Genomic DNA, 15,231 nt, shown 5'->3' on the forward strand with positions numbered 1-15,231 from the left:
TGTATTGATAAGACTCCAGCTGCTGCCAAATCCTTGATTGAGAAGATGTCACTTAACTCCCAACAGTTCACAACAAGGGATAATTTTTTGGTCCAAGCAAAAGGTGTGAATGAGATTCAGATTTCTTCTTCCAACAAAGCTCTAGAAACCAGAATCGATGAACTTACCTCTTTAGTGAAACAATTGATGCTACCCATTCCACCACCACCACCATATAACCCTCCACAAGTAACCACCTCTTCACCTTCTGAACCTTCACTTGAGGATCTTGTCAAGAAAATAGCTGTAAATAATCTTCAGTTTCAACAACGAACAAATTCTAGTATTCAAACTTTACAAACACAAATTGGACAGCTTGCCACTTCAATGAATGCCATGCAACAAGCTCAATGGTCAAACCAACTACATGCTCAAACAATAGTTAATCCAAAAGGCTCTAATGTGAGTGAAATTTCCTTGAGATCCAAAAAAGTTGCAGAACCAGCCCCAGAAAAAAATAAAAACATTGTTAGTGTAACACTTGAAAATAAACCTGAACCTTCTATTGTTGTTAAGGTTGAAAAATATGTATCACCAATCCCTTTCCCACAAGGAGTACTGAAAAATAAGAAGATTGACGAGGAAAAGCATTCTGTTTGTCAAATAGAGTTGGTTTCTGAAGTTGTTGATGAAACTTATTCTGATTTGTTTTCAGCTGATTTTCCAACTTTATTTGATTTAGATGATATTTACTCCTGTGATGATTGTACTAACACTAACCTTTGTACTGTTTGTACTGAGATTGATGCTGCCTTACAGGGTGACAGTGTTAAAGAAGTTGTTTATGTAGCTGAAACTCTTGACATTTCGGCTGCCCCAAACATACCATCCATTGAACAACCACATTATGTAGAGCCTAAACCACTTCCCGATGATTCATATTATTCATCAAAGCTTCAACTTAAGCAAAAACGTAAGAAGGGAATTGGATGGACCTTGACTGACACTCGTGATATTAGCCATTCCATATGTATTCATAGGATCTCACTTAAAGATAAAATAAAAATAGTGAGGCAGCCCCGTAATCCTTTGATTCTTGATATTGTGAAAAAGGAGATCACTTTCACGCGCCCATTCAACACTTTTACTTATCATAGATTCTTCTTTGATCCTGGAATACAAGGCGAATGCACTAATCAAAATTTCAAGGTCAATGGACACTACCCAAAGCTACTACATGAGAACCCGACTTTGGAAGGAGAGACTGTAGAAGAACTCTCTTTGGGAAAGGCTGCTTATGCAATCACTTATCCGCCTTGACTCCTCGGGTGTGTTCTTTCCTTTCTCCCACTCTTATTTTATATTTATGGTATTTCATTGAGGACAATGTATGTTTTAAGTGTGGGAGAGATAACCATTTATTTGTTTTGTTTTGTTTATTTTGTTTTTCAGTTTTTCTCTGTTTTTGATTTTTAGTTGCTAAATTAAAAAAAATTTGCATGTTTTTTTCCTTTGATTTATGAGTTACAATTTTGAGTATTTTTCTTAGTTCTCTTGACTAAAGTCTTGTGGTGTGATGTGAAAAATTTATTGTGCATTTTTAATATGATAGGAATGACTAAACTCTAAATTGTACATCATTTGTGGTAGATCAATTAACCTCGTGAGATTTTAAGCCTTATATGGATAACATACAAAAATCCATCTCTTTCTTACTTGTGTGGTTCACTCATGTCTGTTAGTCTCTAGAACTTGAATTGACTCTTGTTGATGCCGTTGTTTACTTGTGCACACTGATATGATAAATGCAGTTTTGTTTTTTGTTTTTTAACCAGTTAGCCAAAAAGCCAACCCTGAAATAATATCATCCCTTGTTTAAAACCCCCTTGAGCCTATTATCCTTTTTTTGTTTAAAACTCATTACAAACCGAGAAGTGAAAAACAATGTTATGTCACCTTATTCAAAGGGTTGAAAGAGTCTTGTTTGGAGTTGTGTGGGGTTGAATAATTATGTTTGCAATATTTCAGAAGTTGGTAGAAAAAGAAAAGAAAAATAGAAAAGAAAAAAAAATGAATGAAAAAAATAGAAGGATGTATACATATCAATACATACTCCTTATGAAAAAGAAAAAAAAAAGAAGAAGAAAAAAAAGAGAAAGGAGAAAAAAAATATGAACGAAAACAGTTAATATAGAGTTGTTGAAGTGACTGAAATATTTTGTAAATTCAAATCCCGCGGTTTCTTTCAAGTCTCTTTTGTCTCTTTGAATTTTAGCCTAGTACCCCTTAGGATTTATCTCACCCTTACCTTGGCCACGTTACAACCAAATAAAAGTCATTTTGATCTTTGTGTGCATGTATTTTAATTGTGGATGTTAGAGTCTTTTCAAGCTTATGGTAGTACTAACTTTCATGATGTGCTTTGAGTGTAAACAGTTAACCTGAACACTTGAGAGTTGAGTGAAATTTATCCTCTGAGGATCTTATTACTTTTGGATGTACTATTTGATAATCTGTTTTTCTATCTTCTTTGAATGTCACAAGAAGTTTCTCACTAACACCATTTTCTTGAAGCTTAGACTTAGAATTCTGCTTGTACCTTGTATCTTGATAAACTTTGGAATTGCATGTTTTGTTTGTTCTGGTTTTTTTCTTTCTATTTTAAGTTTTGAATTTATAATTTTGCTCGGAGTGCAAAAGTTCAAGTGTGGAGGAATTTGATCAGTGCATTTTGATGCACTTTCTTCTACTATTATACTTAGACAAATCTATAGTTATTATATTATTTTTAATATTTTAGTGTGTTTTAATATTTAAGTTTATTTTTGTCTTTAATTTATTTTCGTATTTTATTTTCAGCAGAAATAGTTATTTGATACCTTATCACTATGTAGATCATAACTTAGGCTATAGGAGTCAGATTGACATGTTCTAATATGCGTTGGAAAGATAAGAGAAAGAACTACAAATTTCATGTTGAAGTCAAAAGAAGATTCAGAATGAGAAGGGTCGAATAATTCGTTGAAGTTTCAGACTTAATTAAAATAGTTAGTTTGAGCCAATTTTTGTAATTTTCGGGCCAAATCCTATAAGGGCCTGAATTTGCCTTTTATTATATTAGGTCTTTCACTACTATAGTAATCCTAATTCTGAATTTTGATGATACAATATTGCTTAGAAGATTCCATGGAGAGCTAATTCCCAAAGAGCTGATTTGTTGTATTCGAATTCCACTTTGAGGTTTTTATTAATTTCAGTTTAATTTCAATCTCTTTTTAATTCTTCCTATAAACTCGTTTGCTTAATTCGATTACTTTCGTTTGCTTAATTCGATTGTTTCTTATAGGATAGAGTTGATTAAATTTGATTGTTTGTATGATTCTTAACTATAATCACGTTAGTGTAGCTTTTTCGTTATCGTGTTTGATTAAGTCGTGTTTGCTTAATTCGCGTCTGCTTAAATCCGTTTGCTTAATTCGGAAATTAGGAACATACATCATATAATACCAATTTGTGCTTGTCAGTGGGTATTGTAATTGAATGGGATTGAATTCGCTAGGGAATTGAAATTATAAGAATCAATGATAAGTCGGAAATCGATACAATAAATTAGCTTATTTATCAATTTTGTCTTTACCTTTAATCATCTTCAATTTAAGTTTTGAACCTTAAAAACCCCTTCTTTCTATTCGTTTGGTTATAACATTCAAGAGTCCTTGTGATATGATATTCGAGTGTCGCTTCCGTTTTACTACACTTTTAAACTCGTTTTTGACCTGTGTGCGACAACAGATCACTAAAGAAGAAAAGTCCGAAGGAAGCTCAAAAGAAGAATATGAATGATCTTTTCTCTTCAGAAGGGCCAATGTTAAAAACCTTTTCTGAGTGGTTTTCAATCAAGGGTAAATATTTTTGTATCGTCTCCACAGGAATTAGTGCGACATAATCGCCATTCAGCAATAAATATAGTTTTAAGGAAAGGGTAACAAGAGTTTTGGTTTCTGAAAGTAATGATTGCACCAGTTTGTAACAACGGTAAATTCTTTTGAGAAATTAAAAATTAGAGAAATATGTCAATATTGGATTTCATTAACCTTTTTCTTATGTATTTTCTTAATCTAGCATGTGAACACGTTTATCAATCTCTATTATCACGTATCCTCTTAATACCATTTATATCTAAAGCGATATTGTGAATATTACCGTATTGATTACTAAATGATCTCTCATCCTAATAATCAATACAATAATATTAAATCTTGATACAAGTGAATATCAGAATCTGATGGATAGCAGCGGAATAAACTAAAGAAGAAGTAAACAATAGAGCAAGACAACACACAAGCAATTTATCCTGGTTCCTCCTACAAATAAGGAGTAGTCCAGTCCCCTTGCACTTCCAAGAGATTCTCACTATAACCGAATCTGATTACAATTTACTCAAGCACACAAGAAAGAGACTTCCAATTCCAAAACACACAAGTAAGGAACTTCAATGCTCAAGCACACAAGAAAGAGACTTCTGAATGCTTAAGCACACAAGCAAGAGACTTTACAAATGCTCAAGCATACAAACAAGATACTTTCACCAATTCTTAAGCACACAAGTAAGAGACTTCACAAATGCTCAAACATGCAGGCAAAAGACTTTTAACAATCTATCCAACAAAAAAATAATAGTGATAGAGTGATAGTTACACTTGATATTCAATCAGAGGTGTAAACATATTACAACACAGAAAACTCTAAGAGTTAAGAACTTCTAATAATGTGAAATGGTAAGAAGTTCTAAGCTAGCTTGTGCTTTTTTGTTTTGACAAAGTAACTTCTCTTTTCTTGTCAAGGCTCGGCGTTCTATGTTTCTCCAAATCTTCAGCTCCTTTTATAGAGTTTCATGAAAGAGTCGTTGGAGAAATCTTCAAGCACAAGAGAGATGTTGTAGAGAAGCATAAACAAATCTGTTGCAAAGCTTCCTCAAATGGATAATGTCGTTGTAAGCTCATTTGAATTTCCTTTGCTACAAAAGAATGATCAATTACAAATGATCAGGCTTCTGCAACTTTCTGCTGAGATATCACGTGACTAGAACAAAATAAATTGACCTCAGAGTCTGACAGCGATATGTCAAGACATCATTGGTTCTTAAGCTTTAACTAGGTTCAAGTTATGGTTCTTCATAGTCTGAGTCTTGGCTTCTGATGACTTTAGACTTTGACTCTTCAGAGGCTGGCTTGTTCAGTGTCTGAAGACCTCAAACTCTGATCACCTTAAAAATCTGTCCTTCAGAATCTGCCTCTTAGAGAGCCTATCTTTCAACGTTCAATGTAGTTTCAAAACTGATTTTCAATCAGCATATTGATCTTTGTACCTTCATACTTTAACACATGTTAGTATACCTAATTGTTCTAAAAATACTTTGTTATCATCAAAACTCAAGGATATGGTATACACCAATTTTGTTCCAACAAGCAGTATTCACATTACAAGCAAACTAGAAGAGGCTGGAAGAGAGCTAAAAAAAGGAACCAACTTAGATGGCAAAAATGTAACCAACAAAGACAACGACTCTCTAATCTTAGCAAGAGGTGACATATTTAATTGTAAAGTTGGTGAAGAAAAATCCAAGGCACCAACTTGAAGATTTGCAAGCTAAAAGAGGGGTGCAAAGAGAAAATCCCATCAAAGGAAACCAACCGGTCCTTCCTTCACAATAGCTTATAACCCATCGCGGATGAATCTACCTGGCACTATCTCCACTGGACTTGACACCCCCACATATTCCCTAATTTGACTATAATACCCTCTTAGTAAAAAAAATACAATTTTCACAATTGAAAATATCATTTTTCGGAGTTTTTCAAAAAGCTTAGATTTCTACCATAGATTTGTAGTTTTTATTGGATAGTTACATGTAAGTGCCTTTTTTTTCATAAAATTTACGCATTTTTATCGGCAATTTTGAAAGTATACTAGATATTTAGTGAAAACCATACACTCTTACTGAATTTTTGAAATTGTCGGTATCAAAATTATGGATTTCTACAGACAATTTAGAAATGTCTTGTCAAATCCAAAATTTTGGTTACTTTTTTATAGGAAATTTATAAATATGTGGTATATATGTATGTATTTATATCAACATTTTAAAAATTGCAGGTAAAAATGCATATATGCATACCAATTTTTTTTATAATTTCCGGTATATGCAAGGGGCGTGATCAGAAATTTTTAAAATTACAGTAGGTCAATTTTTTGGTTCTTTTTTTTGTCAGTAGTGAGGATAAGAGGAGGAGACAACAATATTATTCATAGGTTGAGTGACATAACATGTATAATAGTTGTAAAGAGTTCTGGTTGAGGAGGCAAATATCATATAGAGTAATTTCATACTAGGGAGGGTAGAGTAGCCCCCCACTGGTTCTCATTGTAAAAGGATTTAGCAGTCTTGCTGACCCTGTACTCTCAAACATAGATGAGGTACATATGGACAAGCCAAAGGTCATGATGTTGAGTCAGATGTTGTTGTTGCTGATGATGTTTAGTCAACAACTCAAGATGATATGGAGATTCCTCCTCAAGATGATATGAAGGTTCACGCACTAGCTGATACAGAGGTGCTGACTAAGGTTGCTATGTAGGAGTCTGTTCACACAAATAGAGGGTTCTCTAAAGGGCTCAATAACCGTACCTTGCTCATTGGGTATGTCAATCATGTCGCATTTAGATTATGATAGGAAGATGTATAAATATTGTATTTTAATTTGTTTTTATTTCTTACTGGTTAGTTGGATATAACTAATTATTTATGCTTTATTTTGTTACAGGACCCTACTCCTTTGAAGGTGTCCACCTTTAGATCAAAGTTGAAGAAATTCACTGAAGCGAATATGCCTGATGAGGTCAAGATGATAGTTGTTGATGCTGGTCTGTTACAGTTGGTAGATTTTTCGCTCACCATGCTCGATGCTCTATTGATGTCTGCTTTTATTAAGCAATAGCATAAAGATACACCCTCCTTTCATCTTCCATTTGGTAAGATGACGATTACCTCGTATGATGTCTCCAACCTCTTCCATTCCTCTTTGAAAGTAACTTATTCATGCGCTATTGTCATGAACCAAAAGATTGCTTGTATGAATGTTGAGACATACTTGGGCATTACATAGGGGGTGATCTTGGATGAGTTCAAGACTAACATGGGTTCTCATTTTCGTCTATATTTCTCCAGGATATGTATTAGTCACCGACATATCACTCTATGTATGAGGTAGATGTTATAGTATACAAGTTTGCATCATGTATTACCTTAGCAGATAAATCTTATGTATACATCAATGCCAAATACATATCCTTGGTTGATAAAAAATGTTTGTATATCCAACACTACACAATAAACAAAAATTACATTTACAAAATGTCTTTGATAAATAAGAACTAAATAAATAAAACATAATAAATATTCATACCAAAAAATGAACTTATATTTATTATGTTTTATTTATTTAGTTCTTATTTATCAAAGACATTTTGTATATCTATTTTTTTTTGTTTATTATGTAGTGTTGGATATATAAGCATTTCTCATCCATATGTCACATGTGTGATCGTGGTCTTGTCACTGATGGCTCTCCACAGGTCACAAGATGAAGGTTCATACATTCTCATTCAGGTGGTCTTTTGGAATACAACAGAAGGATGGATGCTTTGACCATCGACGATGTTATATGGACACCTTATGCAGACTATAGAGTGCATATAAAGTTAGATGATACTGCCCTTTCTTGGGTAATCTACGATGTGAGAGTTTTGGGGTTAGATATTTACCTAAGAGGTGTCTGTACAAGTTTGGGAATATTCAGGGCATTCATACACCAATTCTTATTGTGCCATATGAGGGAATTGATAGATGGCTTAAGTATAAGATTATCCACCGTGCCATTCTATTATAGAGAGTGCACTAAAGGTGTCTTTTCCTAAGCAGTGTCTGAATGGTTATTTAGTGTATCACAACCTCACATCATACCACATGTTCAACCTGCAAATGATGATGGACATTTACATGATGGAGGACCTTCAAATGACGTGCCACCGCCTCCACCTGGTATCACTGATCAACAGAGGTGCATATGATATCATTTTTTTTTCATATAACCCAATAGGTTTGGTAAACCCATATGGTGATGTCTATTCAGGGTTACCCCAGATAACATTGCATGTGGAAGACCAACATAAATTTCATTAGTTTGTTCATTGTTTTTGGTCGCTAATATTATTTTGGGTTTCTAATGAATTATTCGTATATTATTGACAATTTATCTTAATATTGCATTAGATGAAAATTATAATTACTTTATTGTAGGATGAACATAACTTAACATGAACATTGCTTAACATAACTTAACAATAAAATAACATGAACAAAACTTAAATACTACTAGATGATTCAGGACGTTTCAACATCATAATAATATTGTCGACATATCTCGCAACTATAGCATCCACCTTGATCATACCCTTTATTTCATATTGGTGATATGTGGTCCACATAACATTTAAATATCTATTCATTTTTAGCTCAAATTTATTGAACATAATATCCCTTTCATTATCAATTGATGGTGAACAGAACTCGATCTTAACCATCCTTCTGTTGTCAGTGTAATTGAAAAGATTATCTAATTTGAATTTCAGAACATAAAAAAAACCCTTTATGAATTTAAAATCAATAGAAGGACTCACACACTTGAAATACACAAATATGAGGTACACAAATTTAGAATTATATATATATATATATATATATATATATATATATATATATATATATATATATATATATATATATATATATATATATATATATATATATATATATATATATATATATATATATATATATATATACCAAAGATTATACATAAATAGAAGACAAAAAAAATAAAATAAACTGTGCTACTATCTTTTTTTAGGTGACAAAATGATCCTTTTAAAATTGACATTAATTGCCCTATAAGATACAACATTACTATGCAAGGTTAAAATATATTTTTTTGAGATTTTAGAATAAATCTTTAATTTATAGTTTTTCTTTTATTTATTTATTAAATAACCGAAAGTGAATTGTGAAAAAAAAAGTTTTATATATTTTACATTATTCAAAGTTGTGGCTACATACTTGTAAAGTTGAGTTGAGTCTTTGGTGGAACTTCCATGCTCCCTAGCATCACAATTTCATTGGTTTGCCTCATTAACATTAGAGCTAGAGGATAGAGTCCAAGTGTTTCACTAATGATCATTTCAACCCGTTGTAATATGTAAAAAATCAACAATTCTTTGTCCATTTTCTGCTTGCAACAATGCTTTAAGTATCACTCAATCTTCCGAAGTAAAAAACACCAATAATCGAGTCACTTCATTCTAAATTTCATATCACTATGTCACTATCTAAAATCTGTAGTATGGTCCAATCTATGTTTTGTGTAAATTTTTTCCTTTAAAGTTCTAGTAACTATTTGTGTGTATTTTGTTACTTGCTACTAGATTTTTTATATCTAAAAGGTTTATGATAACTTGCCACTACGTAATAAAAATCTTTTGCATATAAGAAAATTAATATAATTCAAGTTAGAGGAAAGAAAAACATCAAAATTTAAAACTTCATATAAAAAACTAACAATATTTAGATGATTATTTGACAAAATGATCATTAGAAACAAATTTAAAAACAAAAAACATTTAATATTTAAGAATCAAAACTCCAACAAATAATACATTCATAACTAACAAATGACAACTCTAACGAAAAGATTCTTCTTTTTATGTCACTGAACAAAAATGAGGTGGAACGATTTTTTTAATGATGGCCTTGATTAAAGAATTGAGACAACAACATCAACATTCACTTTATTACACGACATTGTGTGCAATTTTCAACCACAAACTTAATTCCCTTTTTCGTGACATACTCACACTCCATTAACACTAATTGTAAAAGCCCACGACAACTCTTTGAGATCTCATAAAGTGTTTTATCATCAACATTTATATGAGATAAGTCCAACACCTCTAACTCTGAAACTACAAAGTTCATTTTAAGTCCTCTCAAATTATTACATAAAGTCAAATCCAAATTTCTAAGCTTACAACATCTACTTACAACTTGAGAAATACCTTTTTTAGATATACCATAGCAAAAACTTAAATCGAGAAGCTGCAAATTAGGGAAAACAGAAGCAAACAATATGAGGGTCCCGTCGTTTATAAATGAAGTGTAAGCAAAATGTAGAATCTTTAATTGAGGGTTGTCATCAAAATCTTTCAAAATATCATAATTTTCTACCTTATTTTCCATTGGGAAAACATCAATATAATATATTTGTCTCATTGTAATCTCAACAAGTGAATGACAGTTCTTAATGAGTGCAAACAAAACCGATTCTCATAGCTCGTAACATTGGCTAAGGTTTACGGACACCAAATCAGGAAGAAGCAAAGACAACTGAAAAACATGATGATTATTTAGAAACTCATCACCTTGAATACCCAAACATTTTATCCCACTACACTTAGATAATAAACCATAAATTCCTTGATAACTATAGCCGATGCAATTTTCAAGAACAAAACTCTTGAGAGGAAGACATTTTCTGTTGAAATATTAAATTTGATTTGAGCCTAATCTTATTATTTGATTTTGGGCTTAGTTTATTTTGGGTAATGTCTCTAGAAAAGTCTTGTAGTATTTAGAGTATCTAGATATTTCTTAAGATTGTAATATTTTCTAGAATACTCTTTGAATATCTAGAGTTGAGAACTCTCTAGAATTAGTGTGTCTAGAGTTCTCTTAGAGTACTATAAATAGAGATGTAATCTTACACTTTTGCATCAAGCAAAAATACAAAGTTCTCTCTTCCATAAATGATTCTCCTACCTATCAAGTTTCTATTCAAGCCTCTAATATTCCCAAACACTTTCCCTAAACACAAAAAGAGTTTATTTCCAACAAAGTGGCATCATAGCTTCAAGGTCCTACAAAAATGGCGAATGGAGGTTTTCCTTTCCAAATGCCGATGCTCACAAAGAACAACTATGACAATTGGAGTATCAAGATGAAGGCGCTACTAGGAGCTCAAGATGTGTGGGATATCATTGAGAAAGACTTCAAGGAGCAAGATGAAGCATCGCTAAGCCAATGTGTAAGGAGACATTGAAGGAGTCAAGAAAGAGAGACAAGAAATCTCTCTTCCTTATTTATCAATCGGTGGATGAAGATACATTTGAGAAAATCTCCAACGCAACGACGATCAAAGAAGCATGGGACAAACTTAAAACTTACAACAAAGGATTGGAACAGGTGAAAAAGATCCATCTTCAAACTCTTAGAGATGATTTTGAACGTTTATTTATAGAAGAGTCCGAGTCAATTTCTGATTATTTTTCTCGAGTATTGGCCGTAGTCAATCAACTTAAAAGAAATGGCGAAGATGATGATGAGGTGAAAGTCATGGAGAAAATACTTCGCATTTTAAATCCAAGTTTTGACTTCATTGTTACCAACATTGAAGAAAACAAGGATTTAAAGACCATGACTATTGAGCAAGTCACGAGTTCCTTACAAGCATACGAAGAAAAACAAAAGAGAAAAATTAAACAAAAGGAGGCTATGGAGCAACTACTACATTTAAACGTAAAGGAAGCAAATTATGCGAATTACAAGATCCAAAGAGGACGAGGTTGTGGCCAAGACCGTGGGTGTGGACGAGGACATGGAGGAGAAGGAAGAGGCGGTTACAACAACTACTCTAACAATGGATAAAGAAGTTGGAATCCACAAGCAACAGGAGATTGTGGAAGAGGAAATTCATGGTCGAGGTGTGACAAATCACAAATCAAGTGCTTCAACTGCAACAAGATCGGTCACTATGCATCTGAGTGTAGATTCTCGAAGAAAGTTGTGGAGAAATCTAACATTGTAGAAGAAAAAGACGGAGAAGAAGAAACTTTGTTGCTCGCGTGCCAAAACCAAGTTGAAGAGAAAAGAAACAAATGGTACCTCGACACCGACGCAAGCAATCACATGTGCGGCGATCGAAACATGTTCGTAGAGATCAATGAAGCGACAACTGGCAATGTCTCATTTGGAGATGACTCAAAGATACCGGTCAAAGGCAAAGATAAAATTGTTATACGCTTAAAGAATGAGATTCATCAATTCATATCCAATGTCTATTATGTTCCTAACATGAAGAATAATATTTTGAGCGTGGGACAATTATTAGAGAAAGGCTATGACATCCACTTGAAAGAACATAGTCTTTTCTTAAGAGATTGTAGACATAACTTGATTGCTAAGATGCCAATGTCAAATAATAGAATGTCCCTCTTGAACATTCAAAATGATGTTGCAAAGTGTCTCAAGACTTGCTATACCGACTCTTCATGGCTATGACATCTACGATTCAGACATCTCAACTTCAATAGTCTAAAATGTTTTTCAAAGAAGGAAATGGTGAGAGGCTTGCCTAGTATAAACTACCCAGACCAACTATGTGAAGGATGTCTAGTTGGGAAGCAATTCAGGAAAATATTTTCAAAGGAATCAACATCAAGAGCGATAAAACCGCTAGAGCTCATACACACTGATGTCTGTGGATCAATCAATCCAAAATCTTTTGATAAGAGTAAATACTTTCTCCTCTTTATTGATGATTATTCTAGAAAACACGGATTTATTTCTTGAAGGAAAAGTCAGAAGTGTTTGAAAACTTTAAGAAGTTCAAAGCCCTTGTGGAGAAAGAAAGTGGTCTTTCCATTAAGGCCATGAGATCTGACCGAGGAGGAGAGTTCATTTCAAATTAGTTCCACAAATATTGTGAAGATCATAAAATCCTCCGCCCACTAACAGTGTCAAGATCACCACAACAAAATGGAGTAGCAGAGAGAAAGAATCGGACCATACTTAACATTGTGTGAAGCATGCTTAAGAGCAAGAAGATGCCGAGAGAGTTTTGGGCCGAAGTAGTGGCATGTGCGGTTTATCTGACAAACTGTTCCCCAAAAAGAAGCGTGCATGAGAAGACACCACAAGAAGCATGGAGTGGAAGGAAACCTGGGATCTCTCACCTCAAAGTGTTTGGAAGCATTGCCTATACTCACGTTCCTGATGAAAGGAGAACAAAGCTCGATGATAAAAGTGAGAAGTATGTATTTGTCGATTATGACTCAAGCTCCAAAGGGTACGAGCTCTATAATCCAAATAGTGGAAAGATCGTCATAAGTCATGACGTGGAGTTCGAAGAAGAAGATTGTTGGGATTTGAGTGTTCAAGAAGACATGTACGATTTTCTTCCTTACTTTGAAGAAGAAGACGAAATGGAATAACCAATGATAGAGGAAAATATTACACCACCGGCCTCACCGCCACCAAGGTTGAATGAAATAAGCTCAGGTGAGAGGACACCACGACTAAGGAGTATTGAAGAGCTTTGTGAGGTAACCGAAAACATAAATGACATTAGCCTTTTTTGCCTTTTGGGTAATTGCGAGCCTCCAAGCTATCAAGAAGCAGTTGAAAACGTAAAGTGGAGAGACGCCATGGAAGAAGAAATTAAGTCAATCACGAAGAATGATACATGGGAACTTACTACACTTTCACAAGGACACAAAGCAATCAGAGTAAGATGGGTGTACAAGGCGAAGAAGAATACAAAAGGAGATGTGGAGAGATACAAAGCAAGATTGGTGGCGAAAGGCTATAGTCAAAGACAAGGAATTGACTACGATGAGGTATTTGCCCTCGTTGCTCGTCTTGAAACTATTAGACTGATCATTTCTTTGGCAACCCAAAATGAATGGAAGATCTATCAAATGGATGTGAAGTCGGCCTTCTTGAATGGTTTTCTCGAAGAAGAAATTTATATCGAGCAACCACAGGGCTATGAAGTAAAAGGGCAAGAAGAAAAAGTCTTGAAGTTGAAGAAGGCATTGTACGGACTCAAGCAAGCACCGAGAGCTTAGAATGTTCGAATCGACAAGTAATTTCAAGACAATAACTTTATCAAGTGTTCATGTGAGCATGCACTCTATATTAAAGTGTAGAATGTAGATATTTTTGATTGTGTGCTTATATGTTTATGACTTGATCTTCACAGGGAACAATTTAAGCATGTTCGAAGAGTTCAAGAAAGACATGTCAAATGAATTTGAGATGACAGATATGGGGCTCATGGCATATTATCTCGGCATCGAAGTAAAGCAAGAAGACAAAAGAATTTTTATCATCCAAGAAGGTTATTCCAAATAAGTTCTTAAGAAGTTCAAGATGGGTGATGCCAATCCAGTTGGCACCCTGATGGAATGTGGCAGCAAGTTGAGTAAGCATGAAAATGGAGAGATTGTTGATCCAACTCTTTACAAAAGTTTGGTCGGAAGTCTGCGTTACTTGATAAGTACAAGGCCAAATATTCTCTATGATGTAGGAGTTGTAAGTCGCTACATGGAAGCTCCAACAACAACTCACTTCAAGGAGACAAAAAGAATCCTTCGATACATCAAAAGTACAACAAACTTTGGCTTGCACTATTACTCTTCTAACAATTATGAGATTATTGGCTATAGTGATAGTGATTAGACTGGAGACTTGGATGATAGAAAGAGCACTACTGATTTTGTGTTCTTTATGGGAGGTACTGCTTTCACTTGGATGTCCAAGAAGCAATCTATCGGCACACTGTTAACTTGTGAAGTTGAGTATGTTGCGGGCACATCATGTGTTTGTCATGCAGTTTGGCTAAGGAATTTGTTGAAAGAATTAAAAATGCCACAAGAAGATCCTGTTGAAATATGTGTTTGACAATAAATCAACACTTGCTTTGGCAAAGAATCCTGTATTTCATGAAAGAAGTAAGCACATCGACACTCGTTACCACTTCATAAGAGAATGCATCGCGAAGAAGAAGGTGGAGTTGAAGTATGTGATGTCTAGAGATTAAGCTGCCGACATTTTCACCAAACCACTAAAATTGGAAACTTTCGTGAAGCTAAGGAATATGCTTGAAGTCACAAATCAAGTTTAAGAGGGGATATTGGAATATTAAAACTTGATTTGAGCATAATTTTATTATTTGATTTTGGGCTTAGTTATTTGAGCTTAGTTTATTTTGGGTAATGTTTCTAGAAAAGTCTTGTAGTATTTGGAGTATATAGATATTTCTTAAGATTGTAATATTTTTTAGAATACTCTTTCAATATCTA

General features: G+C 33.8%; 2 protein-coding genes across 2 annotated transcripts; one reads left to right on the plus strand and one right to left on the minus strand.

The window, feature by feature from the left end:
- Positions 1–9,877: 9,877 nt before the first annotated feature.
- Positions 9,878–10,363, minus strand: LOC127115290 (uncharacterized). The gene has a single exon (XM_051046870.1). The coding sequence runs from the start codon at positions 10,361–10,363 to the stop codon at positions 9,878–9,880; it is 486 nt and encodes a 161-aa protein (XP_050902827.1).
- Positions 10,364–11,170: 807 nt separating this feature from the next.
- Positions 11,171–11,794, plus strand: LOC127115291 (uncharacterized). Its single transcript, XM_051046871.1, has one exon. The coding sequence runs from the start codon at positions 11,171–11,173 to the stop codon at positions 11,792–11,794; it is 624 nt and encodes a 207-aa protein (XP_050902828.1).
- Positions 11,795–15,231: the final 3,437 nt, after the last annotated feature.

The sequence above is a fragment of the Lathyrus oleraceus genome, chromosome 1 (genome assembly GCF_024323335.1).
Source record: "Lathyrus oleraceus cultivar Zhongwan6 chromosome 1, CAAS_Psat_ZW6_1.0, whole genome shotgun sequence".
Lineage (NCBI taxonomy): Eukaryota > Viridiplantae > Streptophyta > Magnoliopsida > Fabales > Fabaceae > Lathyrus > Lathyrus oleraceus.